General features: G+C 44.6%; 2 protein-coding genes across 6 annotated transcripts in view; one reads left to right on the top strand and one right to left on the bottom strand.

Annotated features, from left to right (window-relative positions):
- The first annotated feature begins 2,897 nt into the window (after positions 1–2,897).
- SNRNP35 (small nuclear ribonucleoprotein U11/U12 subunit 35) lies at positions 2,898–6,663 on the top strand. 3 transcript variants are annotated; one of them, XM_024977181.2, is made up of 4 exons: positions 2,898–2,970; positions 3,865–4,139; positions 5,281–5,427; positions 5,772–6,663. In XM_024977181.2, the coding sequence occupies exon 4, from the start codon at positions 5,775–5,777 to the stop codon at positions 6,510–6,512; it is 738 nt and encodes a 245-aa protein (XP_024832949.1). In that variant the 5' UTR covers positions 2,898–2,970; positions 3,865–4,139; positions 5,281–5,427; positions 5,772–5,774; the 3' UTR covers positions 6,513–6,663. The 3 variants fall into 3 exon arrangements, with proteins under 3 accessions (XP_024832949.1, XP_005217863.1, NP_001069024.1); XM_005217806.3 differs by lacking the exon at positions 3,865–4,139; NM_001075556.2 differs by lacking the exons at positions 3,865–4,139; positions 5,281–5,427 and having other exon boundaries at positions 2,900–2,970; positions 5,772–6,643.
- A 4,487-nt stretch (positions 6,664–11,150) lies between these two features.
- Positions 11,151–13,014, bottom strand: part of RILPL1 (Rab interacting lysosomal protein like 1) — a 41,712-nt gene continuing 39,848 nt past the window's right edge. For all 3 annotated transcript variants that reach the window (XM_005217756.3, XM_005217755.2, NM_001075226.1), the window contains 1 exon segment: positions 11,151–11,997. In XM_005217756.3, coding sequence (XP_005217813.1) covers positions 11,992–11,997 — 6 coding nt within the window. In that variant the 3' untranslated portion in view covers positions 11,151–11,991.

The following is a 13,014-nucleotide window of genomic DNA, read 5'->3' as shown; positions in this document are numbered from 1 at the left end:
ACTTAAGAAATGGGCACTTTGGCTCCACGGTATTGAGAGAGGAGTTGTCTAGAGACACGATTTGGGGTTCTGCATGGGAGATGTGTTTCTTCTACTCAGTTTATTTAACCATTTATTTATATCAGTATAGACTCATAGATACTTGTTTTATATTTTGGGTTCTACTATAACATTGTTTTGTTGCTGGAATTGTTCCTCTTTGGCTGTTGGGAGCTCTACTGTGTCCCTTCGATGTCCTTATCAGTGGGTCTCTTGGTTTATTTTCAGCACTTCTTTACTTTCTGGTATTACCAGTTCCTCCAAGTTCATCTTGTGTATTTCTTGCCCCAGTCCTAGAACCAGCCATTTTTCCAAGGTGCTCTGATTCCTTTTATTGGAAGACATTAAAAACCAAGATCTGGGTGCTGCTGCTGCTGCTAAGTCCCTTCAGTCATGTCCGACTCTGTGCCATCCCATAGACGGCAGCCCACCAGGCTCCCCCGTCCCTGGGATTCTCCAGGCAAGAACACTGGAGTGGGTTGCCATTTCCTTCTCCAATCTGGGTGCTAGGTTGTGTCAATTGTTACTGGAGTGCAAACCTATACTTAAAACTTTTTATTGTGTTAAAACATACATAAAATTTACCATTTTAACTATCTCTGAGTGGACAGTGCAATGGCATTAAGTACATTCACAATGTTCTTTAAGAATCACCATCCATTCCCAGAACTTTTTCATCAGCCCAAACTGAACCTTTGTATTCATAAAACAGCTCCCCTTCCTCCAACCATCAGCCCCTGGTAATGACCATTCTACTTTCTGTCTCTATGAACTTGACTATTCTCAGTCAGTCAGTCAGTTCAGTCGCTCAGTCATGTCCGACTCTTTATGACCCCATGAGCCTCAGCGCGCTAGGCCTCCCTGTCCATCACCAACTCCCGGAGTTTACCCAAACTCACGTCCATTGAGTTGGTGATGTCATTCAACCATCTCATCCTCTGCCGACCCCTTCTCCTCCTGCCCTCAATCTTTCCCAGCATCAGGGTCTTTTCAAACGAGTCAGGTCTTCGCATCAGGTGGCCAAAGTATTAGAGTTTCAGCTTCAACATCAGTCCTTCCAATGAACACCCAGGACTGATCTCCTTTAGGATGGAGTGGTTGGATCTCCTTGCAGTCCAAGGGACGGTCACTCATATGAATGGAATCATAAAATATTTGTTCTTTTGTGTCTGGCTTATTTTACTTACCATCTTCCAGGTTCATCCAAAGTTGCAATTATCAGAATTTCCTTCCTATTTAACAGTATTCCATTGCATGTATATAACACACACACTTTTAAATATGAAATTTTAAACTATAGATGCTGCTCATTTTTTCCTAGCAGCTTGCCCTTCACCCCAAATTTAATTTTCCTTCCTCAAAATATAGAAGTAATATATCACTATCTTAATGTATTCAGTTCCTGAGTTTGGATGGGAGTTCAAATAGCATGAGTACAAAAACCACATTATCTGAATCTACCCGATTCTTGAGTTTTGGATAACACCAGAAGTTCAAAACCTAAGGAATGCTTGCTGTTGTTTAGTCGCTATGTCTGACTTTTTTGCAAACCCATGGACTATAGCCTGCCAGGTCCTCTATCCATGGGGTTTCCCAAACAAGAATACCAGAGTGTGTTGCCATTTCCTTCTCCAAATACTGCTCATTAAAAAAAAAAAAAAAAAAAAGTGTACCACTAAAAAAAAAAAAAAGCCTTAAGGGAATTGTTACAATATTGTTTCTGCTTTGTTTTGGCCATGAGGCACCTGAGATCTTAGCTCCCTGACCAGGGACATAAACGCATCCCTGCACTGAAAGGTGAAGTCTTAACCACTGGACTGCCAGGGGCCTGCCCTGATGATTTTTTTTTTTTAACTCAATATATTACTATAATGAAAGCTATAGACATTCAGGGCCTATGCTTCACCTACATAATAAAGATTCAAAAAATACTAAGTAACAGTAATACATCCGTATTTGTTGGTGATTGGCTTACCTTCTAGGAATAAGACTGGAATCAAAATGAGATCAGCTGTTAGCAGATATGACCCACTTGTAAGAATTAAAGAGTGGTTGAAGAAATCACGAGACATTCATCAAGAAAAGCACAACTGTATCAAGGCATTTCAAGTTGTACCGCAAGTCGTGTAGTCTACCCGAATATATTATTAACCTAACAAACAAAAAACCTATACTCTGAACTACACATCTATCGGTTCTATACAAATTTACGGATTGCAAGGCCCTCCCTTCCCCCTCCCGCCCCCAGGTTTTAAATCTAGTCTTCTTAACCGTAAAGGCAGGAGTCCTAAAGAACCGTTTGGGAACTTGAAAAAAAAAAAAAATAATAATAATGCAAATTTTCAGAGATCCTTCAATTCATAGATCGCTACGAGCGCCAGGGAAAGGCATTTAAACCAGCTCCCAAGAGATTCTTAAAGTCTCCAAACTCATTTTCTTTTTAAAACTTAAAATTTATTTAATTGGAGGATAACTGCTTTACAATATTGTTAGAAAAACTCTGGCAAAAAATATGTACAACGTTTCCTTGGACACGCATTTTCTGAGCGGGGGAAAAAACCGTAACATGAATCGAATTCTCAAAGTGTGTCTAAGAACTAAAACTCCCTGCGCTGAAACGTCTCCTCGTACGGAAATTCAGCGGCTTTCAGTCAACTAGCTGCACTTTCGTTAGTTGTTCAATTCAGCATTTTTTAATCTTCATGAAAAATTTTAGAAAAGCGGAAATTTCACTCTCTTCGGAGACGATACGCCTTTGATGCTCAATGCCTGTGATTAAATTTCCTACAATAAAAGGAAAGACGGAAATACGGCCTGTGACGAATCTGCTGTTTCAGATGTTAAGGTCCGGTCGGTCTAAGAAGAAGAATCTTCCGTCGCGACGAGCTCGGGGCAGGCCTCGGTGGGAAAGGAAGACCGAGCTTTGCTGAGGTGAGAGGGAGCGGCCAGGTGGAGTAGGGCCCACCCTGGCGAGAAAGACGAGGGGAATCTGCCTGGATCGTGTGTCGGCTCGAGCGTGGGCCGCCATGTTGAAACCGGGCAAGGCGGTGGCGGGGAATCTCTTGGGGTTGTGTTGCGGGGAGCGGGGGCGATAGCTGGGTTAGTCTTTCCTCCTCTGCGCACCCAAATGAGGAGCTGGTGGAGGTAGCATCCAGGGCCGGCGGCTGCAGTAGTGACTGGAAACATAAGCCTTTTCACCGAAACTTCCGCCTTAGCGCCCAGGTCCCCACTACGCATGCTCTGACGGCTCAGTGACCCAGCCTTCAAGGTTTCCCACCTGGTGGGAACCGCGGGTAGTTTCGTTCTGCAGATTCAACCTGGGGAGGCGTTCGTTGTTTATTTGCTTCTTTAAGAATAGATTTTACTTGCATAATAATTTGTAATTATAAAGCGTTTTCAAAGACACTACCTTATCTCCTCTTCATATAAAACGCGGTGAAGAGGCATTTAGCAGCATTTAACAAATGATTTAAATTTTGCCCAAGAAGGCACTAGGTCTTAAACCTGGGTTTTCTGACTCCCAACCCAGAGCTTTTTCAGTTTGCACACTTCTGTTTTTAATGGCTAATTGCCCAACCCACCTCCACCTCGCACGATTCATCCCCATTCCCGTTTATGAAGTAATGACTGAGAATTGAAAAAGCCAGAGAGAGTCTAAAAATTTGTAGGAAATCTCAACGTAATGTTACAACGGAGGAAACACACCTAGAAAGATAAATGAGAACCCGTGAAGCCCGCTGTTCGCTTGGTATTCAGTATTGATAGGAGCATGCAGATGAGGGAGAAAACAAAATTCATTTTTTGTACCTTTGTAATTCTCTCCAGAGTTTAATTTGAAGAATTCCTACAGCTTTGAACAGGAGCTCTGACTGTGTACCATAATGTCAGGTTCATTTGGTGGATCTTTGCAACCTTTTCCTGTGAAATGGGGACGGGTTTCCTTCTCACTTGATTGGAGTCGCCGTCAGCCTTCAACACCCAGACCTAGCCTGCTTTTTCCTATCCCTATTTCAAGCTTTATATTTTACGATAGCCATCTAAGGAAATAGTTAAGAGCTCAAGCTCTGGGATCAAAAAAGCCCTTGGTCCTAACTCCACAGGTGAGCTACTTCTGTGATTTGGGACAAAAGACACCTTTTTGCATTTCACTTTCCACATCTGAAATGGCAATAGAATTACGTGTGTCCTGTTATTGTTGAGAGGTGAAGGGAGATAAGTGCTTAGCACAGTGCCTGACGCCTCCTAAGTGTTCTATACAAGATAACTATGATTATTAGGGTGTTTTTGGTGTGTGTGTGTGTGTGTGTGTGTTTTTTCCCTCTGCAACCTTGTGATGGAGGCAGGAAGTAAGATTAGAATTTTAAGAATTTTAGGGCCATTTAGAGAATACCAGAGCAGAGATCAATGAAACAAGGCAAGGATGGGACTTCCTGGTGGTCCAGTGATTTAAGACTGCTTCCTTTTCAGGGGGTGCAGCTTCAATCTGTCCTTGGGGAACTAAGATCTTGCATGCCAGGAGGCAAAAAACAAAACAAAACAAAGATAGCCAATGAAGATCACCAGATATATTCAAAACAGCCCTGATTTTTAAGTAACATATTTCAGCATTGGCTCTAAAGCTTCACAGAGGTGGTCACATTATTAGCAGGATCTGATTTATTCCAGCAGATTCACATAAGTCAGTTATCATGTGTCAGACTTAACCTTACCTACACTCTTTAAAAAAAAAAGAGAGAGAGATCTTGTATCAGAATGAATGGATGACTATGTGCTTGCTGGACTCAAATTACCATTGCAGTCAATACTCAACCCTTAAAGCATAAATGGATTATTAGCTAGGGAACTGAGAAGAAACCCCATCTTCCTTTTGAACTGAAGAGCCTGAGGCTGGGTCACTGTTATTTTGACTTTGCTACCTGTTTACTGCATTCAGAGCACCATTTTTCCTTATGGCTTTTTTTTTTTTTTTTAAGTCTTTATCCTTTAGTAATAATGGACACTGAGATATTTACAGATGAATGATGTAATATCTTGAATTAGGTTCAGAATAATCTGGGAGGGAGATGTGAGTGGGGGGCACAGATTAAATAAGATGGGTCAGGTGTGGGTCATAGTTGGAGCCAGGTAAGAAATTCATGGAGGGTTATGCCATTGTTTATGTTAGTATGTGTTTGAAATTCTTGGTAGTCAGAGGTTTTTGTTTTCTTTTTAAAAAATTATTATTGGCCACTCTGCTTACAGGGAGGATCTTAGTTCCCCGACCAGGGATTGAACCCCTGCCCTGGCAGTCCTAACCACTGGACCACATGTAAAGAGTTTCTTAAAACCCCCTTTTCCATAGAAGTTCCCAGGCTGGTTTTCCTAGGATTGTTTTAAAGTTTCTGAAAGGTAAGCCTGGATTTTGATTCTGGATTTTGATCCCTATTGCCACATTAAAAGAGTTTGTACATGCCCTACTATGGCTAAGCTGGACAATAAATGTATGCCTCAGACCTCAGCATGTTGTCTTCCCTGGAGCGGGGGTGGGGAGGTGGGTGAGAGCACCCTGGAGGCCCACTGCCCGGCTGTGACCCTGTCTCCCCTACTTTCTAACTGGGAGGCCTCAGCCTTTGCTTCCTTCCCTGTTGCAATAAGGGATTTAAAATAGTATCCGTTTAATGGGGTTGTTGGAGGACTGAAGGCAGAGCTCTTAGTAGGTGCTACATAAACTTGCTTGCTGTGCCCCTCCTTAGAACATGAATGATTGGATGCCCATTGCCAAGGAGTATGACCCGCTCAAAGCTGGCAGCATTGATGGCACTGACGAAGACCCACACGATCGCGCTGTCTGGAGGGCGATGCTGGCACGATACACCCCCAACAAAGGCGTCACAGGGGACCCCCTCCTCACCCTGTTTGTGGCGAGACTAAACCTGCAGACCAAAGAGGAGAAGTTAAAGGAAGTGTTTTCCCGCTACGGGGACATCCGGCGGCTTCGGCTAGTGAGGGACTTGGTCACAGGCTTTTCGAAGGGCTACGCCTTCATCGAATACAAAGACGAGCGTTCTCTGCTCAAAGCTTACCGGGATGCTGACGGCCTGGTCATTGACCAGCACGAAATATTTGTGGACTATGAGCTGGAGAGGACTCTCAAAGGGTGGATTCCTCGGCGACTCGGAGGAGGTCTGGGTGGGAAGAAGGAATCTGGGCAGCTGAGATTTGGGGGGCGAGATCGGCCTTTTCGCAAACCCATTAACCTGCCAGTTGTGAAAAATGACCAGTTCCGAGAGGGGAAGAGGGAGAGGAGGGAGCGGTCTCGGTCCCGAGAAAGACACTGGGACTCCAGGATGAGGGACCACCATGACAGGGGTCGGGAAAAAAGGTGGCAGGAGAGAGAACCAGCCAGGGCATGGCCAGAAGGTGACTGGGAGAGAGAGAGGGACTTCAGAGATGACAGGGTCAAGGGGAGGGAGAAGAGGGACAGAAGCAAGTAGACCATCCCTCCCCCTCTTCCTCCCCAAACCCAAAGGAAAGTGCAGGACCAGTAAGAGTGCAGGGATACCGCATTGCTTGTGTACAGAGTCTAAGTCCAGTGGTTGAATAAAACTTACTGATGAAAACAGAACAAAACCTTTCCAATGATAATGGGGTTGAGTTAAGTTTTCTTTTGACTCTGGAACCCAGTTTCAAGCTGAACACACTGATATTGTATGAATTTTCTCTTCTTCATCTTACGAGTGTGTGTGTTAGTTGCTCAGTCATGTCTGACTGAGGTTTGCAACCCCATGGACTGTAGCCTGCCAGGCTCCTCTGTCCATGGGATTTTCCAGGCAACAATACCGGAGTGGGTTGCCATTTCCTCCTGCAGGGGATCGTCCCAACCCAGGGATCGGACTTGGATCTTCTGCATTGCAGGCTGATTCTTTACCATCTGAGCCACCAGGGAAGCCCCTCTTCATCTTACAGTTTTTTCAGTTTTTATTATTTTTAAAAATCTTTTGCCATACCTCATGGTACGTGGAATATTGGTTACCAGCCAGGGAACCTGGGTCCCCTGTATTGCCAGCATGGAATCTTAATCACTGGACTACCCTGTTTTTGTTTTTGGGCTTATGGGCAGCTTGCAGGGATCTTAATTCCCTGACCAGGGATTGAACCCGGGGGCCCTCAGCAGTGAGAGTGCAGAGTTATCTGTAGGGCATTCCCTTCATCTTACAGTTTTCAGTTTAGTTCAGTCGCTCAGTCGTGTCCGACTCTTTGTGACCCCATGAATCGCAGCACGCCAGGCCTCCCTGTCCATCACCAACTCCCAGAGTTTACCCAAACTCGTGTCCATCAAGTTGGTGATGCCATCCAGCCATCTCATCCTCTGTCATCCCCTTCTCCTGCCCCCAAACCCTCCCAGCATCAGGGTCTTTTCCAATGAGTCAACTCTTCGCATCAGGTGGCCAAAGTATTGGAGTTTCAGCTTCAACATCAGTCCTTCCAATGAGCACCCAGGACTGATCTCCTTTAGGATGGATTGGTTGGATCTTCTTGCAGTCCAGGGGATTCTCAAGAGTCTTCTCCAACACCACAGTTCAAAAGCATCAATTCTTCAGCGCTCAGCTTTCTTCACAGTCCAACTCTCACGTCCATACATGACCCACTGGAAAAACCATAGCCTTGACTAGACGGACCTTTGTGGGCAAAGTAATGTCTCTGCTTTTTAATGTACTGTCTAGGTTGGTCATAACTTTCCTTCCAAGGAGTAAGTGTCTTTTAATTTCATGGCTGTAATCACCATCTGCAGTGATTAAGGACCTGTTATTTGATAAGCTTGAGAAACAATTTTGTAGTCACTATCATCTGTACAGAAAGACCTGTGTAAAGAACCATCACTCATTTAATTTGGTAGTAGAGAGCTTTGTTTTGATTTTTTTCTCCCATCTACTGGAAATGACCTTTTTGAAAGTGTAGCAAAAAGAGGTGATGCCTGGAAACCATTTGCATTGATCTGTGACTCTCAGGAACCTGAATCTGGTCAGGATCAAAGTTGTATCTTTTCCATCTTTATGTCCATAGTGCAAGGGTTTGGTTGAGTGAAATTAAAAATAGGATAGAAAAGTGAATTCAAGGAGATTGTCCAGAGACAGAGAACCAAAAGCCAGTCCTAGCAGTGTTCTGGGTCAATAGCCAGCTTCTCTTGAACAAATATAACTCCATTCTCCAGCCAAGTGCTGACTACTTTTTTTTCCCTTTCCTTTTTTGGTGGGGTGACTGGCATTTAAAATGAAAATCCAAAGTTGCAGGGATGTGAGGCTATGGACTATGGCAATCTTCCAGCCCTTGGAAAAGAGGAAGTTCAAGAGAATGAGAGTGAAATGAAAGTGAAATCCACGAAAGGTCAGTATCTAGTTCTGATGGACTGATTTGCCTTTTCCCTCCACCATCTGGCCTCTGGTTTGTTTAAAAGCTGGATATATTGATCTTAACTTCTGAGGACTTTGAATAAGTGCCATACTATTCCTATGGTTTTCAAGAAACTGACATTTAACATTTTTGTTTTATCCATGACTATCTTTGAAAGTTAAGTTCTTACAATTCAGGATGTCTCATGCAGAATAAATGCCTGATTTAGTATCAAGATTCACACATTCATTACTAGGTTTTGGCATCAGGAGTATGAATCTCATTGTTACATTGGGGACCTACAATATCTTAAAATTACTGTTAACTGTTAAAACCATTTTAGAAAAATATACTGTTTCTCGATTTCCAGTGCAATAATTTACAATCTCCCAAATCTCAACCATCTTGCAGGAACACCTTTCTGATTTCACCCACATTTCATTTAAAACATCTGTTATGGGCTAGAGTTAGAGTTAGCAGGTATATTAGGTAAACGAGAGATCCCCATCCAGGAACATGAATTGTGAGATGGCTTCAGAAGTAACACATCCAGTGGCAGTGTTTTGTTTAGTTCTAATTTTTATCTTTTGACCGTGCCACGCAGCATGTGGGATCTTAGTTCCCCAACTAGGGATCGAACTTTCACCCCCTGCATTGGAAGCATGGAGCCTTAAGCATTGGACCACCAGGTAAGTCTCCAGTGGCAGTGTTTAGTCTAAGCTGGCATTTATCAACCCTGAGTACCAGAACATGAATGGGTGGAAAAAAATATACACACCCAGACCCTGCCTCTGGACATTTGGGTTTAGTCTTGTATCAGCCCTGATAACTTAAGAAAAAAAAAAAAAGTAGGACTACCTCCCTTTACCCCCTCTGCGCCACCCTGGCAGGGACTGTAGCCATCAACATGGCAAAGGCCGACTCCCTCTGACCCAGCAGTTCTGCTTCTAGTTCATTCTGCAGGCCGATGCACAAGTATGAAAGTGCACAGTGCTGTTTTAGGAAAACTGGAAGCCATCTGTCCACCCGTGGGCCTGGACAAACACAAACACATTACACTCTGTATGGTTGACCAGGGTTCCTCAGGACTGGCATCGACATTTGGGGCTGGAATGTTCTTTGGTATTGGGTGCTGGGCTATGCGTTGTAGGATATTTAGCAGCATCCCTGGGGCCTACCCAGGATGGATGACAGCACCCGCACCAGCACCCCCCCCACCCAGTTGTAGCAACCAAAAATGTCTCCAGAGAGTGCCAAATATCTCTGGGGGCCAAAATCACCCTTGGTTGAGACTCAATGTCTCTCATACTGCTGTGGAGTTATATCTGGGGTATTCTAAGGAATGAAAAGTACAGAAGGACGAGTGTATCATATGCTGCCACTTATGTAAAAAGAACAGAAATACATGTTTTTTTACATAACTGCATTACTTTGTCAACAAAGGTCCGCCTAGTCAAGGCTATGGTTTTTCCAGTGGTCATGTATGGATGTGAGAGTTGGACTATAAAGAAAACTGAGCACCGAAGAATTGATGCTTTTGAACTGTGGTGTTGGAGAAGACTCTTGAGAGTCCCTTGGACAGCAAGGAGATCCAACCAGTCCATCCTAAAGGAGATCGGTCCTGGGTGTTCACTGGAAGGACTGATGTTGAAGCTGAAACTCCAATACTTAGGCCACCTGATGTGAAGAGCTGACTCATTGGAAAAGACCCTGATGCTGGGAAAGATTGAGGGCAGGAGGAGAAGGGGATGACAGAGGATGAGATGGTTGGATGGCATCACCGACTCAATGGACATGGGTTTGGGTGGACTCCGGGAGTTGGTGATGGACAGGGAGGCCTGTTGTGCTGCAGTCCATGGGGTTGCAAAGAGTTGGACACGACTGAGCAACTGAACTGAACTGATGTATATTTATTATTTCAGGAAAGACACCCAGGAAACTACCAACACTGGTTACCCCAGGGAAGGGCAGTCAAATGTGATGGAGGGAGTTTGATGGCGGATCAGTTTTGTTGTTGAGTTGCTCAGCCGTGTCTGACTCTTTGCAACCCCCTGGACTGTAGCCTGCTGGGCTCCTCTGTCCATGGGATTTCCCAGGCAAGACTTCTGGAGTAGATTGCCATTTCCTCCTCCAGGGGATCTTCCTGACCCAGGGATCAAACCTGCATCTCCTGCATTGGCAGGCTTTTACACTCTCTGAGAGTAAACTCCAGTAGTTCTAATGGCAGTCAGGTTGGAGAACCACTACTCTAAACCAACATTATCCTATCTGATTATTTTTCTTAGTGATCTGTAAACAGAGTTCATATAGATTCTGTAAACCAACCTGATGATTTCTTAGCACGACACAGTAAAACGTGCAGAAAGCAGCCAGTCAGATGTCCTTGAGTGCTCTGTTGGGAAATGGTATCTCTTTCAAGTCTTGCACCCTAGGTACCCCTTTGGGTGGAGAAAAAGCATTATTTGGGCAAATCCCCAACTTGGCAGTTGCAGACAGGGCATCCGGCTGTCCACCACAGCCCCAGAAGTCAGCCAGACATCAGTGATCCCCAAGCCATCGTCACCCACCACCCTCTCTTTGCCAAGTCTACCCCACCCACCATCCAGCATCCCCTAGCGCTCCATACCCCACTCTCAATCCACTTTGGGATCTTTGTCTTCTTCCCAGGGGACTAAGTATTTGATACAGTAAATGCTGAAAAGAAACCAGACGCCAATAAAAAAGAACACACACAAGAACCATTGCAGTGTCTCATCCTTAGCAACTTTGTTTGGTTAGTACTGCATAACTCACAGCAGATTCCAAGGCACTGGCCTTGAACATTGCTACATGCTCTAGGCATTATCAGTAACAAGGTGCAATAGAGAACCACAGGCTCTTGCAAACTTGTCTCCAGTTTCTGGGTGGGAGGACTGTTGTTTTCTGTTGCTTTGTGTCTGAGCCGGGCCAATGTGTCCTGTGGCTTCGGAGGCCCTCCCTGTCTAGTTGATGCATCCTATATATTCTGCTACCACCATGACAATATCATGAACGCAACTAATAAAAACCTACCAGTTCCCTGCCTCCCATGTCAGTATGCCAAATGTGATCATAAAATTTCTACACAAAGAATTTCATACAAAGCGAGTCAAACAGCAACTAGAACGGCAGGTGATGTATCTGGCGAAGCTCGTGTTACTGAAGTTAATGCAAAAGTCGGCCTCCGCTCATGGTCTTATTAAATATATATCTTAAGGGATCGGAGTCATCTATTAGAAACGGTGGTAGCCCTGGTATAAATAATCGTCTCTTTAGAGTTTGGCATCAGTTTTTCAACGTGCTCCCTCGAAGCAGACAGTCTGTTGGAGGGATCAGTTTTGAGGGTGTGACACCCGAGGTGGCCGTGTTTCATGGCAGCCCCTGGGGGTGGGTGGTTCAGGTCCAAGGACAGAGGTGAGTCATGGTCACAGGTGCTGCAGGGCCTCCTGTCCTTGCTCCGTGTAACCGTCATCGCGGTGGCAGTTGGCCCACTGGCCGAAGGTCTCGTGGATGCGCACGTTTCTCTGCGTGTTGGCCAGACGCTTCTTATCTCGGGAGAAGAAGCTAAACCTTTGGGAAGGGAAAGACGGAAATGAGAGGCTGCCCTTGGCTGTGCACGCCACAGGTTTTGCAATTGCCAGGACGTACAGCAGCAAACGTGAGGGGAGCGAATCAACTCAAGGTGTGAAAGAAAAGGTTGGGGGTGCGGGTCAGAGTTATTCCAGAAAGCAGCGGGGGGCTGATTCTGCATGTGACCGTCACGGTACCTTGGAGGTGACACAGTGTGAGCAGAGCGTGCGCGTAGGTGATGTGTGATGTACCTCCCCCCTTAAGCACTGAAGGGGATTTCTCCTCCTTACCAGTGGAAATAAAAGCTACTGGAAACATACGTCATGGGTTTCTTTACCTCGATGATGCAGAGAAAGGAATACTCAGAAGCCATATGAAATGTAAGATGATTCAGATGTAAAGAGATGAATGTTTTAAAGTAAATATGTATTTATGTGACGTGAACTGAGAAGCTAGATAAGTAGCACCTCAAAGTCCAAATTTCATGGATATTTCTACTGCTTAGAATGAGCTGAAAGTAGGTAGTTAAGAGATTAAAATACATATTAAGAAAAAGTAATAGTACACATGTGCACTGATTAGATAAACACTGTGAATACAGACTGTGAAAGAAATTTGGAAACATCAATTTGGACAAGTGACAAGAAGTGATCTAATGGTGAGAGCCTTTAGAAGTTGTCACAGTTACTACCTGCATGGCTACAGTAGACCATGAAGTCTTTTTCAAATAGCTGTGACTGTTGCTCACTGATCAATCAGAGCGAACCATCAGATGCCTGAATGATAAAAGTGGAAAGCTCAGGCCAAAAGCTGACAAAGTGGCCCGCTTGAAACAAAGTCAGCTTAAACGCCACCTCAACAGAGTCGAGGACCCAGGGCAGTCAACCCAAGTTGGCCCACATTGAGTATTTCCGATAAGTCCTTTCTAAGCTGCCAACTGTCCTCCTGTACTCCCAGCTTCTAATTAAAGATGATTTCTAGTCTTACTAAGTTCCTCTACTCTTGAATTTTGGTTTT

This window comes from Bos taurus, chromosome 17 (assembly GCF_002263795.3).
Source record: "Bos taurus isolate L1 Dominette 01449 registration number 42190680 breed Hereford chromosome 17, ARS-UCD2.0, whole genome shotgun sequence".
Classification (NCBI taxonomy): domain Eukaryota; kingdom Metazoa; phylum Chordata; class Mammalia; order Artiodactyla; family Bovidae; genus Bos; species Bos taurus.
The sequence above is the reverse complement of the archived record's forward strand: the minus strand, read 5'-3'. Positions and strand labels throughout refer to the sequence as shown.

Coding starts and splice junctions, on each gene's coding strand:
- SNRNP35 (XM_005217806.3), top strand. CDS start 5,775: ATGAATGATTGGATGCCCATTGCCAAGGAGTATGACCCGCTCAAAGCT.